Raw genomic sequence first — 21,455 nt, 5'->3', positions numbered from 1 at the left:
AAATATATATACATATAAAAAAATTATACATATATTAAAATATATATACATATATTTTAAATGTATAAAATATACTGCAAATATATAAACTTATTGTTTTCTTTTAATGCAAAATAAAAAGGATAAGAAAAAACTGAACTCATGTGGATATATTTGATTTGGAAAGAAATTTTGAAAAAATCCTGTTTTTCTGGTTCACATCGAACCCCTGCACTACCACCAAATATTGGTGGATCTGCAACCCATAGCTACGATGGAATGAACTGCACTAGTTATTATACATATGCCATTTCGAAAGCCCTTACCGCAATCGAAACGTCACAGATACAGAGTATATAGAGAGTAAGATTGCAGATGCAAGATTACGCCTAGATCCAGTGGATGTAATGGAAAATGAATAGGAGAGCTTGGCTTATACAGACAATAGCAACAAATAGTCAAGACATAGCTATCTTTAGAAGCTACTACAAATGACAGGGGCATTCTCTTTTCATTTAATTACCAGTGCTATTTAGTTGTTTTGAAAAAATAATGTCGTGCTATAAAATATCACGGTAGATAATATTGAGCTATGAGGAATAAACCAAAACAATTCCTCTTTAGGTTAGTTCATATCAGATTAAATGAATGTATTATATTAAAATATTTAACTTGCAGATCTGCAAATTTCAGTCATTCTGTGGAAGGCAAGTACATACTATATGTACTGGTTTTGTCCGAAGAGTAATACTTAGGACTGAATCGATATAAAAAAATTTATTGAACCAATCGTTACAATTCTTTTAAAACTTTCAAACTAGGCTCCTTTTACGTCGTTGCAGCGCTGCCAGCGCGATTTCCAAGCATTGAAGGCGTAGCGGAAGGCATTCTCCGGAATAGCCTTGAAAGCCGATGTGCATGCTGCTTGTCTTGCGCTGTCGTCTCAAAATGCTTGCCTTTCATCGGCCTTCTCACGCAAGGAAACAAAAAAGTCCGGAGGGGGCACAACTACGCTGTAGGGCGGCTGCGGAAGCGTTGAGATGCCGGTCTTGGTTAGGTAGCGGTTCACAAGAAAGGCGGTGAGAGCCTATTTCCTTAATGCCCTCATTAAAGTCTCAATTATTTGAGAATTAATTGAACTTAATTTCCATTAGATTTGTTATAACATTACTAGTAAAAAAAGAAGACAATGGAAGATTTCAAATAAATTTGATGTGAAAACACTAAGTCTCAAACCGGAGGCTGAACCTGAAATTAGGTCGAAGTAGTTAGTCTGGAATTGTAAAATTTGAAGAAGATAAAACGACTTTCCAATGGACCAACCATCAGCTGTTTAAGAACTTTCGCGGCTCCTAACGTTCCAATCTCAGTAAATTTTACAGAAAAGGTGGAAATATGTAAAGAACTTTATTAAACATAGAGAAGTGGTTTAATGGGACTAACTTGGGAACACAATAGATCTTGGATGCCTCAATTGATGCAATTTTCAATGGAATTAGGATAAATCTTATTAGAGAAGAACCCTTGGTTATAAGATATGCTAATTTCTCTGCGTTGTCATGCAATTAATGGTCTTCCTGTTGGAAATTTTCACGCGGTGATTTTAGAAAAATATAATTTTCTACATTGCCTACTGGTTTACTGAGTGCCACTTATCAGCCAATTGCCAGCTTTAAATCAAGCAATAGTCATTTTGTTACAACGCAGATAAGCAATTCATTATTAATTTTGCAACAAATAAATTAAATATGAAAAACTATTGGTACTTGCGATTAGAAATCGAATATGAAAAATCAGTTTGTAGGGAGTGGTTAAATGAATAACTGTGAACTAAAAATCACGGCAATCAAAACAAAAGGATATATCCGAACTCAAGTTTTTATAAAGGGTGTTAAAATAATCTTTAAAACGGTTCTCTTCGTATAAATAACGAAATCGATAATAACAAGAAAGTAAGATTTTCGCTGAATTGTAATTTGTATAAAATTTTCAACTTGTCTTTTAATCTCTTTCTTTAAATCACAGCTTAATGAAAGTTTCCATTATGCCACTACTCATCGCTCTCTTATTCCTCTTGGTGCTGAGTAAAGCGAGCTATTCGGTTGAATCGTTTGAGTTGGTCGGGGCAGCTTCAGATGACGACGATGCAATTGCAGCACAAGGTCCAATGAGGAACGTAACCACTATCGCTAGCATTGACTACGGCATACCGATGAAGCAAGATGGAATTCATAATGGTGAAAGTAGGGGCGAAGAAAAGGAAGATGCGGTGGGTGTTGCTACGAAGTACTATAACGATGCTCAGGCAGCGGCGGCGACCAGGTAAGCAAATACAGAATCACATAATTTAGCTATTCCAAAGAAACAAAATCGCTGACTCGAAACTGGTTTTAGACCAATAGCCTCATAGGAAAAGTTATTCACAACGATCCGAAGAATATTTCTCCAGTTCCGAGCATTCTCCGGATTTATTAACCAATAAATGTGACATCCAGATTACAGAGTTAACAAGATTATGTCCTCCAAATAATTGAACATTTTCTTTAATTTAGGAATTTCCAATGCACAGACCACAGCACGTGTAAGACATTAGTTTGTGTAGGTGGACCCATATATGATCTCCACTATGAATTCGATTACTTTTTGGATTGGTGCGGAAATAAATATTTTGACGTCATCATAGAGAATTGCACATTCAACCAAAATACTATTAGCAGATCCACATTCTCAGGGAGTTTCAAGATGTCCACTTTAACAATACGAAATTGCACACTCGACACGATCGTTGATAATGCCTTCAACTACCAAACTCTGAATAAATTGACGAATTTAACATTTGTTGGTACGCAATTAAAAGCTTTGAACGCGCAAACGTTTCTTGGTTTGGAAACTGTTGAAAATTTCCAACTGTTCAATGTGCTCAAGCAGGAAACTCTGCCCTTCAGCGCTAGTAATTTCTTGCAACCAATGGCTGCGAGTCTCAACAATTTAGTGTTGCAACAAAGAGAGGAATCATGTTGTTCCAACATCATACATGATCCCACTGAGTGGTTGGGTGGTAACAGCACCACCGTCTACAGTAAACTAACGTATGTCGATTTGAGCGGCACGAATTTTAACGACGCACTTACCGGTAATACATTCGCAAAACTATCAGCAGTGCAGGAACTTCGGCTGGCCAATTGCAGTTTGAGCACAATCGCCGAAAACGCATTCACTGGCATATTGTCGACACTAAAATCGCTCGATTTGCGATATAATCGTTTACAGACGCTGGACGGTGAGCTCCTAGCCGCTGCTATTCCCATAGGAATTAACATGGAATTGGGGTGGAATATGTGGAGATGCGATTGTGACAATATGGAAATCATAGAGTACCTGAAGCAAATAAAAAATAATTCTGCGGCTGATACCGTATGTGCAACACCAACAGAACTGCAGGGTACACAAATCCGTTTTGCGCAAGTAATATGTGATGGTAAGAAATTCGTATATTAGATGAGAATTAGTGAACAATTAGCTTTTACTAAAGTACTTACATTTTTTTCACTTCATTGATTGTTTCAGGCAGAACTACGCTTACAACAATTATGACGACCTTAACTTCGATAGAAGCCACTAAAACTATAGCTGTGGAAATGACAACAATAAAGGTCACAACCACAGATTATACGACTAGGGAACCGACAGAACCTATCAGTCAAGCAACTTCAACTTCTTCTACAAATACAATCACCACCTCACCCTTGCCCACATCAATCACTGATATAACACCAACTACTGGAGGTGGTAAGACTGAGGGTAACACAGACTCTACTACAACAATAAGCGCCGATTTAACCTTTCCGACTTCATCTTCTACCACAAATATAACGCCGACAACTACTGGTGATAGTAGTGAGGAAACCACAGAAACCACAGAGTGTAACTCAGAAACTCCATCAACTTCTTCTACGACTCCAAACAAGAACGCAACCTTGTCGACTTCATCCCCTACAACAAGTATAAAGTCGACCACTTCAGATTCCACTATCATTAACACAACAGAGTCTCACTCAGAAACTTCATCAACGTTTTCTACCACTGCAAACGACAACACAACCTTTCCGACCTTGTCGACTTCATCGTCGACCACTATTATAATGCCGACAACTTCAGATGATAGTGCTGAGGAAACAACTGTTTCTACTTCCTCGGGTGCAGTAAGTATTCATCGATGGTAACAACATAACTCATAACACTTTGCTTGAAGTTTCTATTTTTAAACGTGTTTTCCCAAAACAGTATTTACCATACTTTTCTCCCTCATATTAGTCGACTTAATATATTCTAAAAAAAGTGTCTACATACGTAAAATAACAATAAAAATATATGCATTATTCAAGTGTTTTTTTGTTTTTGTAATGAAAAATATTGGGGAGTAAAGAGTTCTGGTGGATCAGGTCAATCTAGAACCAGATCTGTCTATATTATATAATACAATTGGTTATACTAATGTTTAGTTACAGCACCGAAATATACTATAAAGCTATATATATATGGAAATGGTCAGGAAACCGATAATACAGTCTACATACGCAAAAATTCGTTGGAAGTTTTCACTTTCTGAAATAAGTCGTACTTTAGGGCTTCTATGGTTACAGGATTCTACTTAAAATTCAGTTTTGATATAAATTCGAGAAAAAGCCTTTACTGTTTTGAACAGACATAATTAGTAACTATTATATACATCTGAGCGTACACAATATTAATCAAATGCAAATTTAATATATTCTTTATATGGTTATCAGTTCGATATGAAGGAAAGATAACGAAGCACTGATAAAAAAACCAATAGACTATTAAATGCCGAAAGTAAATATTCACATAGACGGGTATATCAGCTCCTGCGAGATAATCAAATAATCGTGTGTACACAATATTTAATATCGCCGATTTTCTAGTGTTAGTTCAGTATTAAATAGCTACGCGACCGGGCAATGTCATCAGCCGAAAACAAAGATGCGCCTGTTAAACCTAAACGTGCCACACAAGCTAGGAATGTGCATAAAAGTGGCAAAGAGGAGAAACCGAAAACATGGTAGACATTGAGTATTGAATATATTTACGACTAACATACTCATAATTTGTCGAAATTTCTCATAACAGCTGCTGGAAAGCATACTTTCTGAGCGATATCTGCATACAGGTCACCGCCTGGTTGCTCCTCACCGCCGGCTTGTGCATTATAGCGTGCACCATTTATGTGGGGATTATGATGCGAAATAATCTCGATAGATATGAAGATTTCAATCAAACTCATGAATTTGATTACGTAACAGAGCACACTGACGCGTATGAGGAGACAACGACAGAGAATTTGAACAAAAGCGTCAGGTAGGCTTTAAGCAAATTTCTCTTACTTATACTTATACAAAGCGAAATAAGGCTCTTGAACTTTTACATTAAAAAAGTAATCAATAAACTAATAAAAAAACAGTTATCCCAGGTCTATTGCTCTACAGATTTCGGATGTTGCGGAAGACAGAAACGGATGTAGAGAAATTAATTGCAGGATATCTTGTATGGACGCGCTTTATTTCTACGAAATGCTTTATGAGGCTACTACGGTAAGAATTAGTGATAAAATATATCCAAGTTAACAAATAATCATAACTTTTTAAACGTGAAAATGGTTAATTTTCAATGAACTCAAAGCTAAAAAGCTTGTAGCTTTGATCTATAATAACCTTCATAGGTATAGCTCTGATAACATAAAAGGATGTAAAACGATATTGGTTATGTTCGGTCAGTTTGTATGGCAGCTATATGTTATAGTGTCCGATCTGAACAATTTCTAGGGAGATTCTACAGTTACTTTGCGCAATGATCCATTAAAAATTCCGTTAAAGCATCTCATCAAATAAAGAATTTTTCTATACGTGGACATGTATTTAGTAGTTCAGTTTGTATCGCAGCTACATATATGCTATATTCATTCGATATCGTCTATTCTGCCAAATACACAACTTCTTGGATAGGAAAAGTCGTATGCCAAATTTCAGATCGATATACCAAAGACTGAGAGGCTTGTTCATTATATAAAAATTATGCAAATGTATGTAGTAATACTGGATTCAGTAGCCTTTATCGTCTACGTTTAGGCGCCAACACAACAACTGTTATATTGAAATTATTTATTATCGATAATACTACGTTGATTGTGGTGTCAATTCACGGTTTCGTTTAACGATAGATGTAGGATAATAGATAAGCCAGCAACACTCTTTTGTCAATGCAAAATAGGCAAAAGCTGCTTAATTGATTTTTTTTGAGATAATTGAAGGAACAGAAGGGAAATTTGTCAGTATTCATAGTATGTGGGAGAGAAAAAATATTCGAACAAATGTACTAAAAATAATAAATGGCAAGAGAGAAAAAGAGAATGTAGAACATATTATTTTTGGTGAAATATTTCCAAAGATCATCTCATCTCTCTTCATCTCTACATTCGGCGATTTTTCCATAAGAAATATTTTTCAAATCAAATAATCAACTCGAGCATTGCAAATGTATAGTAAATCTTTATTTATTGTTAACCGAACATTTTATACTCTTGCAACTTACAGGAATCAAAGCTGACGAAAGTCCTTCAGCTGCATACGGTTTATTATCTAAGAAACATTTTCTCTGTATTTAAATAACATAATTGACAGATCGACCGATATTTTTGATGATTTGATAGTTTTTAACAAAACCGTTATAGGGGGAGTCGGCGAGGTTTCCATCCAATTTCATCTATTTCCACACTGTCGGTAGGAGTTCTTCTAATATTTGTTCTAGGCGAATTTGGTTTTGGAAGCTTTGGTGGCTTAGCAGATATCTACAATAAACCTATTAAAAAGCGGGGACACAACCAGTTCTTTTTAAAATATTTGTCCACAGGTGCCCCTTGCTACTGCAATCCTCTGTACCAAGTGTTTTATATCTTAATTCAGTGCTTAGTTAAGGCATTTTATAAGTTTTCTGTTAACGGCGTTTAGTGGGAGTGGCAGTGGTCGGAACTCGTCCTAACTTTTTTGCAAAGAGAAACGTGTACCAAGGTTCATTAAGATATCTTAATTTTTACTTAAGTTAGCGCCCACAGCAGACGGACAGGCGGACGAACAGACAGTCACTTAGGTTTCAACTTTTCTCGTCATCCTGAGCATTTATATATATATGTATATGTATATAACCCTATATCTATGTCGATTAGTTTTTGGTGAGACTTACAACTGTTAGGTAAACAAAACTTTTATACTTTGTGACAACATTTTCCACAGTATAAAAACGAAATGCTGAAAACTGCAAAGTAGAACTGAAAACTTGTATGATAGAAGAATCATGATTTTAAATAAATGGTTTATCCCGAAAGTAATAGTATTGATTTTCATCCGCCGGGTCTGTACTTCGGGGCGTACGCGCATCGACTGGATTCGATAGAGGGCGTTCCTAGCTAACTAACGAACGGCTGGTCAGTTGTCCCGCGCACCTGGAGAGTCAGGACAGACATTTTCGCGCTACGTGTTTCTGTCATAACTCAGAGAGGTACGCGATTAAATACTGCGTGAAACTCGGTAAATCTGCCACAGAGATCTTTGATATGATCAAACAGGCTTACCCAGATGTTGATTTAGCAATAAGTGGTGTGTTTCGGTAGTACAAGGCCCTTTTGGAGGACCGGGAGGAGGTCGCTGATGAAGCAAGTTCAAAGTGAAAACGATGTTAATGGTCTTTTTTGGCATCAAAGGCATCGTCCACCATGAATTTGTTCCTCCTAGACAAACCGTCAAAGCCAAGTTTTACATGGAAATCCTCAAGAGACTCAAACGTAGGGTAAATCGGGTACGACAAGACATCGCAGCCGATTGGAAGTTGCACAACCACAACCCCCCGGCTCACACCGCCTTTCTTGTGAACAGCTATCTTACCAAGGCCGGCATCACAACGATTCCGCAGCCGCCTTACAGCCCAGAAGTGGCCGCATCAAACTTTTTTTGTTTCCTTGCCTGAAAAGGCCGATGAAAAGCAAGCATTTTGAGACGACAAAAACAAGCAGGATGCACCTTGGCTCTCAAGGCTATTCCAGAGAATACCTCTCGTGATGCTTTCAATGCTTAGAAATCGCGCTGGCAGCGCTGCATCGACGCAGAAGGAGCCTATTTTAAAAGTTTTTAAAGAATTGTTTCGATTGGTTCAATCATTTTTTTTAGATTGACTCAGTCGTATTACTTTCCGGACAAACCCTGTATATGCTTGATATAAAGTGATTCACTTTAACTTTTCCAGCGTGTCTATTGTGCTGTCCCTTGTAGGTTTTACAGTAATCATAGTAAAATCCCTTTGTTTCCTACGCACTTCTTTTTATGGTGCTAAGAGGCTAATTATTAGCGATCACACTTCACTAGATCATATTAAAGAGCTTAAAAGTGTACATAACATAACCCAACTTTTTTAAAATTTTCAAAAAAACCAATTGGTGGTAGAAGTTACGAAAAAAATATTCTAATTTCGTTAACAATATATTTTATTACTTACATATTTCAAATTATTTGAAGATTTTGATATTTTAGTGTTCAAAATATATAATCGCTGAACACAAATTACTGACCTAAAGCTTTCTTCACTCACTCAAAGGCTGCCACTTGTACCGTTTTCGACGCGTTACTAATCAGAGAGCAGAGTTTTGTTAATGGTGTTTTACAAAATTCCTGGATTGATTGCAACCAGTCCATCTATGAGCTGGTGGTGAGTGAGAGCAACATTACACGCATTAAAAGTGGCGCCTTCAATTCACCGCTCTTCGTGGACACATATCTCTTGACGTTAAGTGGCCTGCAATTGGCTAAAGTTGGTAGTGGTACCTTGCTAGGTTTGCGCTCGCTGCGTTACCTAATCATCGACACACCACTTACCGAGATAAATCGGGCTTTCTTCCAGCCAGTTCAATCGACACTGATGCACTTGCGCATGAATTGCGGTTTGACTATATTACCAGAGACTATATTCGGTGTGAGTATGTTGGAGAAATTGGAATATGCCGACCTAAGCAAAAATTTCTTTTACGGCCCACTAACACGACAAATGTTTCGGGCCACGCCCAATTTGCGCTATCTACACATGATTCAATCGAGAGTCACTGCTATCGAAGCGGATGCATTTGACGACCTGAGTGGTGTTCTGGAAGTGCTTGATCTATCGGAAAATTTAATCACCACTATTTCAGGCACTGCGCTAAAACCGTTATTGTTGGACTCGAAGCGCACGCTGATCAGTTTGGCACACAACAAGTGGGATTGTGTGTGTGAATTGCTGGAATTAGCTAAAATCTATCGGAAATACCGTAAGGCATTTTTAAGCAGCATTTTTTGTCAGTCTCCTGAACTTCAACATGGTAAGCCGTTGAATGAATTGATTTCTAAAGATGATAATTGTACGATAAATGAACAGAGCGAGCCTTACGAACCGCTGGTCACCACAATTCATAATAGGGTGCCTAGCATTCACACAAAAACAACTAAACCAAGTGCAACAACTAAAAGAACAATATTTACTACTACAATGCACCAAACAACACCTACAACGATTAGCACAACAACCACACATAAGCCCTCCACTTCTACTGTCATAAGCAACACCCTAAACAACACCACAACTGCAACGTCAAACGCGAGTAGCAATGGAGTATTGACACCAATAGATAGTGATGGCTCCAGCAGTCGTTCCAGTGCAGAGGATTTAAATACAATACAATTGCGTTGCTTGCACATTTTGACTAGTGGAAACCAGAGTGAAGCGGTATCTACTTCGATGGTTGCCGAACGCTCGATAGCAGCTATTTCGTCGGAATCTAAAGCTGTGTCTGAACTTAACCAAACCAACATAAGCGAAGACATCGTAGCGAATTCCGTCAAGCTGGAGCAAAGCCCAACGGTACTGCTCACGCAGTATCCGAGCAAAACTACCTCGGTAGACGTCGGGATTACTAATATAACGAAATTGCGGAGCAAACGCGAATACCACAATCCATCAATGGCCTATTATAAATTTGAGGTCCCAACATATAATTTTAAGTTGACTTTGTTAGCGAATAATTCAGTGCAAGTGTTGATAAACGATTACACTGGTCAACCGAAAATTAATATGATATGGTTTAGTCGCCAGAATGAAGTGGCTAGTATTGAGAATGTCGATGAGGCAGCACAAAATATCGAGTATCATTGCGAGATGTATCAAGAACCATATTTATTGGTTAGCAAACTTAGTGAGAACACTACTTATACCTTCTGCATGTTAGAAATACCGCAAACAACGATTTCGCCATTCAATTGTCTGCCATTGTATGTGCCGAGTTTGATAATGGAACTAGATAATACTTGGATTACGCTGGATGATAAACAATTCACTTTGGGCATGTTGTCATTGATTTTTACACTCTCGGCATTGTTTGGTGGAATCATTGCCTATTTCGGCATCAAAACATATCCGGAACTGTTGGAGGGATCGAAGAATGTTTTGGTTGTAAAGCGTTCGGAACAAGAATCTGAATACTTGAAGAGTATGGGTTCCATTAAAAAGGAACCGCTCAGTAGACGATCAACAACAAAGTAAGTATGATATATTTGCGCAATATTAACACTTTTGTAGTCAGAAAGAATAGACGGTAGATGGAAGACGCAACTTTAAGGATTATGATTTATTGAATCCCAAAAAAAAAAATAAAATAAAGCTATATACTTCTATATATTTCTATAATCTACTTCAAACGCAAATACTTTATCTGCAATATTATGGTTTGCAGGCATACACTAGCAGCTTCGGAAATGCCACCGTTGTCCTTGCCACCACCACCGCCATTCAGCGTATCGAATTATAATTTGGAGCGTTTATCGAGCATCAAATCGTCTTCCACATTATTTGAGAGTTCTTTTGGTCCGCCGCCATTTTCCGTTATAGACGATCAATATGAGTTGCCCAAGCAATACAGTCGAAATGTCGAAGAGGAGCGTTGCGTGCCCAATCCATATGCCATGAGCCCGTGTTCGCCACCACCCTTACCAAAGCGGAATCCGAGCATTACCTCGTCCATTGCGACAAATCGTTTCTCCAAAATTAACTAGTTGCAGGGATTTCAGAAAAGGTTTTTGAAATTATACAGTAACTTAAAATGGTTATAGCTTATATGATATAGAAACTAAACACTGTGAAAATTGGATTCAAGAAAATCAATTAAATCGTCATCTATATAAATATGTGTATGTATGTATCTCTAACAATTTCTAATAAAATCTAACTGTAACAAATATAATTCATAAAATTTTTCTCCAAATATTTTATGTGAAGAAATTACTGTAGGTTTCTTTCATTCCATATTAAACGTTTCGAAATTATTCCGAGCACCATCACATAAAAGACTATCATACCATATACGGGGTTTGTCTGGAAAGTAATAGAACTGAATCGATTTAAAAAAATGTATTGAACCAATCGTTATAATTCTATAAAAAACTTACAAAATAGTCTCCTTCTGCGTCGATGCAGCGTTGCCAGCGCGATTTCCAAGCACTGAAGGTGTCACGGAAGGCATTCGCCAGAATAGCCTTGAGAGCCGATGTGCATACTGCTTGCCTTTCATCGGCCTTTTCAGGCAAGGAAACAAAAAAGTTTGATGGAGCCACATCCGGGCTGTAGGGTGGCTGCGATGGCGATGGGAATCGCCGAACTAATTCCAAATGTTGGTATTAACAGACTCAAGCCTTAATATATATTGCCGAATGTGTCGAACGAAAGCGGAACTGAATATTGAGTCCTACGCAAACCCCTCGTTCCAAGATAAGATTTCATTGTACAATCCTTTCAACTGTCTCAATTTTTACTGGCAACAAAAAATTCTTTTCCATGAAACTTTAGTTTAATAAAATATGTAAAACACATAAAAAGTGAATATTTTCAATATTTTTGAATACTTCAGAAAGATTTTTACTTATACAAAGACATATTTTTTCTACAAATTTTAATTAAGAAATTAGAAACGAAATGGTACGAAGCTTTACAAACAACCTTTAATATTTACCTTACTTATAAAAGCCACGAAATTATCTTTCTCAACCAGGCAACGGAGAATTCAATCGACGTATTCTCTGACAGTTGGATTCAAATCGGTGCACTAATGCCGGGGACAAACCATACTGAGCCGAAAATGAGCATACAGCCGATGCAAAGACCTTATCTCAAACGACGTTCGGTAGCATCGAAAACAATGGTAAAAACAGCTATTAAAACACTAACGCGTAATCCACGTGTTGGCGTCTCGTTTATGGCAATCAAAAAATTTATTGAAGAAAACTACTCCTTTACGCATACGAACAAGCGATTTTACTTCGTCAAGCGTTACATTAGGAATTCACTCGAGAAGGGTGAACTTATACGTACAAAGGGAGTTGGCGTGAGCGGTTCATTTCGTTTACCGTTCACAAAGCGCGTTTTTAAAAAGAAACGGAACAAAAAGAAGCCAAATATCAATAAACGAAAACGTAAAGTCAGGAAGGCAAATATCAATAAACGAAAACGTAGACTCAGAATCGGAAAAGCTATTCAAAGAAAAGTTAGAAAACAAATGAAAGAGATGAAATTGAATGATAGATCACGAGACGCACAATTGAGCGGCGAAAACGCCATTGATGCAACTGCTTGTAACACCGAGGACCCGAAGCAAGAAATGAGCAATGTTGTGAGAAAACTGAATGACGCTTGAAAAGCAACACATCGCTGAAGTGATTGTAGCCTCAAGACATAAAATCACGGCGGAAAAAAAAACTATATTTTTTATAAAAATAAACCACTTTTTCTACCGAATTCGAGTAAATTTTTTTCGAATCTAGTTACACAATAAGGCCTCTGGACTTAGATTTTTTTGGATGACAGCTATATGCTTGTAGATAATGATCTGATATCGGTCTTTTCGGCAAACATGTAGCTTCTTTGAAGGAAAGAAAGTGAGCAAAATTTCTGGTCAATATCTCGTAAACTGGGACAAGTTCGCGTATATAAAGACACTCATGGACATGGCTAAATTTACTCAGTTTCGTCACGCATTTTCATTTATTACGTTTTTTTGTTTGTCGGCTTTTTTGATATATTTTCATGTGCATATTTAAATTTTGTCGGCTTTTTGATGTGTCGGCATTACGTTATTTTTTTTTGTGAAACTTTGTAACCTTCCTGAAAGTTATCATACCTACCGATAGCAACGAACTCTCCTTCTTAGAACATACTATACTTTTAGCCACTATTTTCCTTTTTGGACAAATGTGGCTCTGTGGCGAATGTGTGCTGCAGAAAGGAATTCGTGTTTGCTGGGTTACGGACGATAAGAACAAGTGTCTTATGTATTTAGATATTTAAGTATGTATATACGTTGGTGTTTTGGTTGTTGGCACAGTCTGTCGCTTCAGCTATTTGCGGCTTTAGCTCGGCAATAATCTAAGAGAAACGCGCCTGTGAATATTCTATTTTTATTACATACTCGTACATATAAACACACATAAATCTGCTTCGAAATCGACTAGATTATTGCCACAAGTGCTCATTCACTTAAATCTACATGAACATAAAAACTCTCATGCTAAGATACATACCATGTATTCGGTATGTATACTTATACAATATTTAGTACAGAATATATGTATACATTCATAGAATTTATTTGTTTTATGTATTAATGAGTCGCGTGAATTTCATCGCGTGCCACAAGTACAAATGCATATGCTTGCTTTTACTTATTTGAGGCGTCTTTGTACCTCATATAGCACATAAGTGAGGTAAGACTTCCGCTGAACAACTGAAAAGTATTTTCAAGTTTGACAGAAAATTGCTGAAAAGTGTTTTTGTTCCTGGCACTATGTTTACATATATGTATGTCTGAGATGTTGGATTAAATTTATTTGAAAATAATTATATAAATTTTACTGGTTTATTTCGTTTCTGTTGTGAGTCTTCATCTTATTCCATAAAGTGAGTGTCTTGACACCTCATAAATGCGGACGTTATAAAAATCGTTTTCACTTTTCCAAAACACACTTAGAAGGTTCAGTTGGATTACCGCTGCTATTTCTACAAAGCATGTTTTTGACACATATACTTAACCTGCTTCCACCTTTTTAACTTAGTTGAACCTACCAAAAAGTATTGAACTATTATCCAAATTGAATTATATTCCATAGTTGTGCTTTTTACATTTCAAAGTTTTGTTGAGAAGTAATCATAATAAACACTTTTTAATTAACATTTACACATTCGTTTACACAATCTTCGCGTAAATCATATGTGTGACCACCGATGACATTACAACCACTCTCTTGCCACTCCTCACACGCATTTTGATCGGCATTGTAGTAGAAACCACTGATGAGCATATCGCAAAGACCCTGACCTTGTGGATGGGGTTGTAAGCAGTGTGCTGAATATATGATAATACAATAACAGTAAATGTTTTTATAAGATTACCAAAAAAACTAACCTGGTCTTTCGGCCGCACTGCAGCTGCTGAAAGCGCAAATAATCATTATTATTAATAAGATGACTTTTGTCATCATTTCTGGATATTTAATGATAAGTTTTTATATATAAGTAACTAGTTTTCAGTTTTAAAATTTTCCAGCATTAATGCTACTATTCCGACCACCTGTAGCGCTTATTTTCAACTGAGGCAAGTTTAATCGCTAATCAACTGTGAAAGCGAAAATAATTAAAAGATATTTGATATTTGTTTATAAAAATTATCAACTGTTGGCGAGGCTTTTGATAACACAATAATACAGCAATGATAAAACAACAGACACACATGTGGTTATGCATTCCGGTTAATAAACCAGGTCTGTTTTCATACAGCGCATCATATCTTTTTCATAACAGAGCAAATAAACATATGGGTACAAGTGAGGTCAGACTGAATGAAATGTATCGAACATGAGGATATATGCTTTTTATCAAAGCAAACATTGAGAAAATAAATCTTTTGCAGATGGATTACATTCTTCGATATAATTGATATATGGATAGATTTGGGTGATATATGAATCACCCTGGATTTTGACGATTTCTCGTAAACGCTTAACTTAATCGAAATATCGTAGTTTTTTATATCAAAAACTATGCAATTCACATTATAAAATTAATAAGAAAAAAAGTTTTTTCCATAGAAAATAACCGTTAATCTTTTAAACGGTTGGGTTTACAGAGACCATATTTTAGATTTTTCCTACAAAACCTAATTAACAAAATATTTTTTCAAGTAGATGAAATAAACTATCATAATCTTCGATATGTTCAATTAAAAACTCTTTATGTCTAGGAGTACATATTATAATAACATAGTCCTATTATATCATGATAGGTAACTAAAAATGATTTTTGTATCGATTTCACTTTCTAGAATCGAAACCAATTTTCGAAAATAAGTGATAGATTAAGGTCTATTAGTCCTTTAATTTAATATAAAAAAATAACTTCACTCGGCTAGATCTGCCGTTAAACGTCGGAAAGAGATTCAAGATAGAGCTTTATGATATTGGCCGAAATCATCTGTGATTTTAAAATCATTGAGAGAACAACGGAAACATGTGAATAGAAACACTAATAAAAACTTTTCTTTCTGGAAACACTTGGAAGATGTGAAAACCCGAGTTTTACAGGGTGGTTTTGTCCTTAAAAATTATATTTTGGTGGTTTTGCCAGCATTCAAAATAATATGCAACAAATAAGATAAAGTAATTACAGAATATATTTTCACTCACATCATTATAAGCTCCAGATTGCAAGCAGCAAAGATATCAAAAGTGAGCTTAACTTTCTAAAGGAAGTATGCGACTCTGAAGCTGAACTTCCCAAGAGCAGAACACTACCTTCTTAATTTCTTTCTAAAATGTATAAAAAATATGTTTACTTTAAACTCATGCTCTTTGATTTACGACTAGTTTTAAGTAAATTTATTTCACTGCATGCTTTTAGTGACTTTGTTTCATAGAATTTCGCAAATTCTGTCAACATTTTGATTAATCGCCGCAGAGTGTTTGCCAATTCGAATACATAACGGTAAAGTGGTCAAATGTTTGTTTTCAAAATGGCGATGCGCTGGCACAAATGAGACAATCCAGCGAAATAGTATTATGATAAGTAAATTTAAAACACACAAATAAAAAAAATAAAAAAAATTAAGACACTTAAATGAGAGCACAATATATTGACGTATGAAAATGCTTAAACGTTTAGAATAACAAATTGGCATGTCAGCACGTTTTGCCAAGAATTCTACCAGCATAGAGACACTGTGATATTCTGACTTGTGTCCACATTAGTTTAAAAGTAGTTCGGGAAGTAGTTACCGGAGAGGAAGAACTAGTTATACACTGAACAGGGTATACGAAACCTGTCCCGAAGTTTGTGAACCAAATGTAAATCTCGGAAATCTTATAAAATATGCATATAAATGATCAACGTGACAAGCTGAATTAATTTAGCCATGTCCGTCTGTGGGTATATACAGGAACTAGTTCCTCAGTAATTGATATATTGATCTGAAAATTTGCACACATTTCTTCTCCTAAAGAAGCTGCTCACTTATTGGAACCACTACAGAAGCTGGCATACAAACTAAATGATCTAAATCAGGTGCTTGTATGAGAACTAATTCCATGTGACGAGATATTTGGCATGGCTTATTGTCCAAGGCAACAGTGCAATCTTCGAAGTAATTGTTCTGTTCGAGTCACTATAGCTTAAAAACAGACCAATCACAGTTCTGAAGGGTATTATAGCTTCGGTTCAATCGAAGTTAACGTTTTTTCTGTTATAGTCCACTCTTGAAACCAGTTGGTATAGAGTATTATAGTTTTTGTCACCTAACGGTTGTACGTATCACCTAAAACTGATCGAGATATATATAGGGTTATATATTATGATCAGGAAGATGAGAAAAGTTGAAATCCGGTTGACTGTCTGTCTGCCTGTCCATCCGTGCTGTAACTTGAGTAAAAATTGAGATATATCGATGAAACTTGGTATGTGGGTTTCTTAGTAAAAATTAAAGTTCATAAATGGGCGTAATCGAATCACTGTCATGCCCACAATTCGCCATTAACCGAAAGTATATAAAGTGCCTTAACTAAGCACTAAATTAAGATATAAAGCTGTAAGTTGGTGCTGAGGATCATTTTTGAAAAAGTGGACGTGGCCCCGCCCTCTAATAAGTTTAAAGCACATAACTCCTAAACCATTTAAGCCACAGCTGAGTACAAATCTTATAAGAACTTCTACCGAATTTGAGTAATTGGGTGAAAACGGAAGATAACCCCGCTCACTCCCCATATAATGGTACTGTAAAATCTAGTAAAAGCGCGATAAGTCAATAACTGAATACGCGAGAGACATTAAATTTTATCACCGAGATGGTATGAGAGGACTTTATGCGAGTCGGTGTGAAAATTGGCCGATAGGCGTGGCACCGCCCACTTTTTGGTGAAATCGCATATCTCCAGATTCGACCAACCGATTTCGACAATTAGTACGTGTCATTCTACTTATGTAACTTTGTGAAAATGGACTAAATCGGACAACAACCACGCCTACATCCCATAAGCCACAATTTTAAATTCCACTTGATTCGTTCACTTTCTGGTACAGAAATCAAGAAGCAATTGATATAATGGGATTACACTGTGCACTAATAATGCCTTTAGTGTATGCCACTTTAGGGCAGAAAATTGCGCAAATCCAACCAAAACTGTTCAAGACCCTAGGTACCGAATATGTGGACCCCAGTACCGATAGTTTACTTTTGATCGAAAATGTCAGTCAATGTGTGATATATATAACTTAAATTAAGGGATAATCATTCTCTTATAATGGTTTGTCTGTATATCAAAAATGGTTTGACTAATACTTCCCTTAGCCCCCATATACTTAATATAAAAATTTTCGAACTTCGCGGTGACTTTGTACCGCATATATCGGCCAATATGTGAGTTATCCCAATGAGAATAAAAGAGCGTGTTTTATTCATAACAGTGTATCTTTATGCCTAAAATAGATAAATTTGAGCGGAAACTTAGCCTAGCCCCTATATAACTAATATCAGGATTTTCGAACATCCGGCTGCCTTTGCTCTATATGATTGGTCTTACACCTTAAAATATTTCCTTGGCTTTGACTTTTGCAAGTTGCAAGAGTATGAAATGTGTTTTAAATACCTTTTTTTTTTGACATGAACTTTCTAATTCTAAGAACTGGGTCTCTTTAGAAAATTTGTTCCAAGTTTTGAAATATGGGAAATCTACCGATTTCGGGTAACCTTAGAAGAGCTGTTTCGAGTTATGGAGGTTTTCAATAAATATTTTTATGGGCTTTCAGAAGTGTCTTGATGAGTCGAGATTATCCTCTTAAAGATTTCCATAAACGCTTATGAAAAAAATCGTGAGAGGGATTTTATTATTATTATAATTTTTTTCATCTTTTCATTAAATGATTAATGACTTTTTTGCATTAGAAAATTTAAAACTTTGTTAACATTGCATCGTCTCTATAACTTTGCTATTGATTTGTTTGTTTTGATAAAAAAGAAAAAATTATCTACATATATATAATATATACAATAATGGCAATTTAAAATTAAAACATTTGATAATGTTGACTCTTTACTGGACAGGCCATACTGAGGTTCTCTCGAACCCTCTTACTACGTGGTTACTAAACTCAAACGCTGCGCACCTGACACTACATCTCTAGCCGTAGCGCTTTTCACTTGTGTCTATGCTTGTATAAATTTCACTGACATAAATTAATATTTACGAAAATTGTTTAAATATTTTAAGTTTGATTTCAATGTCAGCACTTGACGAATTTACCAAAGTGCAGAATTCTCTTTCATGCTATGTCTATGTATATGATTTTTTTCGTTTTTGCAAATATAGTCGATTGCCTACACAAATTTCTAGTAGCTTTCGCTTCATACTTTCGGCAGTAAGGCAAACAGACACATACACACACAACATTATGCGACTACATAGAAATTTTAAATATTGCTCCAACACCAGAATAACTAATTAATGGATACCACTAAAACCACAAAAATTATTTTGAAAATTACATAAAGGTTAGCCATTGTTTTGTATATGAAAGAAATTTTCGAATTTGCAAAATTCAAAATTAAATTTGCACTTGACCGATGGCAGAGGCAGAGATCGTTAACGAATGCCCAGTAACCCAGAGACCCAGAAATGCATAAAACCGAGGAGTCAATATATTGCAAAAACCCATGCACATGCCAAAGCATTTATTGTTTCAGTTCGTTGGTCTGGCTAATTTTAAAACAAAAGTAGTTGTATGTTGGTATGTATGTATGCTTGATCTGCTGTGTACATTGCACTTTTGGCAGCAGAAGCCCTCTAACTTGCAACGCAGTCTTATCTGCGCTATGCTCAGACGATCTAGTAGTTTATATATTATGTACTTATATACTAGTCTATGTACATGACAGTTGTTTCTTGTTTTCTAGCTGTTGTTCAGAGTTTGTAGTCTTTTTCAAAATACCTTCATATTGTTTAAGACATTTCTTGCCTTTTCCTATTGTTTTGTTAGACGCGTTCTTGGCAATGCCTACGAGTGAAAATAAAACTGATAATAAGATGAAGAGGAAGAGAGATATTTTTTTTGCAACCACATAATAAATTTTTCGTTTGTTTCTACTAAATTTTGTTAAGGGAACTTTCAAGACTCTAAATTATTGGTCGAACGTACTATGATTGACGGACAGTTCTCTCGTTATTAAAAAAAGCAGATTAGTTTGTAGTAGCGCTATTTCTTCATAGAAAATATAAATTTTTGAGTATATTTTTCTTCATTCCACGATTTGAACTATTTCTAACATGTTTGATACCATCAAGAAATAGAACATAAAAGTTCGAGGCTTTGGCGTTCGCTTTCAATATGAATTAAAAATATTTACCCTTTCTCATTTAATTCACCTTCTGATACAATATTTTGGGTCCTCGCCGGCATTACAATTCGCATTTCCCATAACTCATCTAGCACCAAAAACCTAAAATCTTTCGGATTGTAAGATAAGGGGTCTTCTACTTGTACTTTTCATTCATTCGGGTTTCTTTTCTCCTTTCCCGTGCTCGTACAGTTCGTGTAATTGTTTGCCGGCAATCGTCACCCACTAAATTAACCATAAGCATTTTCGAGTGTGTGGGTGCTAAAATATATTTAAATGTTTTCATCTTTCAGATGACGGAAATGTGCAATAAATAAACGCTTGTCAAGCGCTTACAACAAAAATGCTTCGCCACAGATTTTCCCACAGCTAATGGAGCTATGGTAATACTTAAGCATAAATTAAGATACATATAAATTTAAATATTATTGTGAAATGACAAAGCCCATAAGAACTACTCACATCAATAATAATCGCATTTGTGTGTTAGTTAAGATTAAAGGGATGTAAGTTGTCATGTGGAGCTTTTAGAATTATTACTGCATCAGCCACAAGTGATATTTATGTATGTAATACTTGCATGTATCAATTAGTTGCAAACTTTGGCACAAATTAACTCAATTCTACTATTAGAGGACTAGTTTAGGATTTTCCAAAAAAAAACTGTTATACAGTTTGCGTTAAATACCCTTAGACTTTCAAACAAACAGAATAGGGATGTAAACGAATTTTCGCTGCAGTGTCAAAGCGTTCGGGCCAGTCAACTCCACCACGTTAAACGTTATTGATGTCTTAATCGAAATTGTATTTTTCATTAAAATTTTGACCGTAACTTCACTTTAATTAAATTTTTTGTTATTATTGTCATTTTTTTGGAAAAAATATACTACCAACTTTGTCGGTCACAATTCACAAAGTCTTAAGGAAACTAAGAATTCACTTTTCATTTTTTTCCATATAGCACGAGTTCGCAGAATTAGCGTCAGCCGTTGCGGTAATCTTGAGAAAGTTTATTCCAAAGAATGACTGAGTAGGAACGTTTAGTACAAAAAAAAAACAAAACAAATTTGAAACAATATATTTCTGTGTTGTTTAAATCTGAAGTAGAGACGTTCTATTCCAGTTTTATAAGAGCCAGAATAAATGATCAAAGTTAGGTGTTTTTAGTCTGTAGTATTAAATATTTTTATTTCTTCTTTCACAGTCAATGCTTAATTTCTATAAAATTTGTTTATGATATATGGCAATGTTATTGGCAACAAATGTCATCATTTTACAAAAGTCATCCATAAAAATATGTTCGAAATATTTAAATTATAACAGACAATACAAAAATTTGCTAAGAAAGTTACATATATCGAAAATGGATGAAAACAACCAAAGGACCCCGAATTTCACCGCTAGCGAATCGGAGCATCTATTGGAACTGATGGAAATCCCAATCAGATTCCATATTTTTTCACAA

At 35.8% G+C, this 21,455-nt stretch overlaps 4 protein-coding genes across 4 annotated transcripts; 3 read left to right on the top strand and 1 right to left on the bottom strand.

Annotated features, from left to right (window-relative positions):
- The first annotated feature begins 1,798 nt into the window (after positions 1-1,798).
- LOC126755654 (serine-rich adhesin for platelets-like) lies at positions 1,799-4,363 on the top strand. Its single transcript, XM_050468383.1, has 4 exons — positions 1,799-1,931; positions 2,005-2,301; positions 2,532-3,457; positions 3,547-4,363. The coding sequence occupies exons 2-4, from the start codon at positions 2,009-2,011 to the stop codon at positions 4,200-4,202; spliced, it is 1,875 nt and encodes a 624-aa protein (XP_050324340.1). The 5' UTR covers positions 1,799-1,931; positions 2,005-2,008; the 3' UTR covers positions 4,203-4,363.
- Positions 4,364-4,958: 595 nt separating this feature from the next.
- Positions 4,959-11,194, top strand: LOC126757609 (uncharacterized). The gene is made up of 5 exons (XM_050471635.1): positions 4,959-5,059; positions 5,128-5,355; positions 5,459-5,588; positions 8,638-10,607; positions 10,802-11,194. The coding sequence occupies exons 1-5, from the start codon at positions 4,959-4,961 to the stop codon at positions 11,118-11,120; spliced, it is 2,748 nt and encodes a 915-aa protein (XP_050327592.1). The 3' UTR covers positions 11,121-11,194.
- A 758-nt stretch (positions 11,195-11,952) lies between these two features.
- On the top strand, positions 11,953-12,833 carry LOC126755660 (histone H1.1, embryonic-like). The gene is made up of 2 exons (XM_050468391.1): positions 11,953-12,039; positions 12,113-12,833. Exons 1-2 carry the CDS (start codon positions 12,037-12,039, stop codon positions 12,752-12,754), a joined length of 645 nt encoding a protein of 214 aa, XP_050324348.1. The 5' UTR covers positions 11,953-12,036; the 3' UTR covers positions 12,755-12,833.
- Positions 12,834-14,187: 1,354 nt separating this feature from the next.
- Positions 14,188-19,195, bottom strand: LOC126755674 (early lactation protein-like). Its single transcript, XM_050468408.1, has 3 exons — positions 19,142-19,195; positions 14,519-14,728; positions 14,188-14,458 (listed from the first exon to the last, which is right to left on the bottom strand). The coding sequence occupies exons 2-3, from the start codon at positions 14,592-14,594 to the stop codon at positions 14,277-14,279; spliced, it is 258 nt and encodes an 85-aa protein (XP_050324365.1). The 5' UTR covers positions 14,595-14,728; positions 19,142-19,195; the 3' UTR covers positions 14,188-14,276.
- Positions 19,196-21,455: the final 2,260 nt, after the last annotated feature.

This window comes from Bactrocera neohumeralis, chromosome 4 (genome assembly GCF_024586455.1).
Source record: "Bactrocera neohumeralis isolate Rockhampton chromosome 4, APGP_CSIRO_Bneo_wtdbg2-racon-allhic-juicebox.fasta_v2, whole genome shotgun sequence".
Lineage (NCBI taxonomy): Eukaryota > Metazoa > Arthropoda > Insecta > Diptera > Tephritidae > Bactrocera > Bactrocera neohumeralis.
Note: the sequence above shows the minus strand (reverse complement) of the source record. Positions and strands in the feature narration are given on the sequence as shown.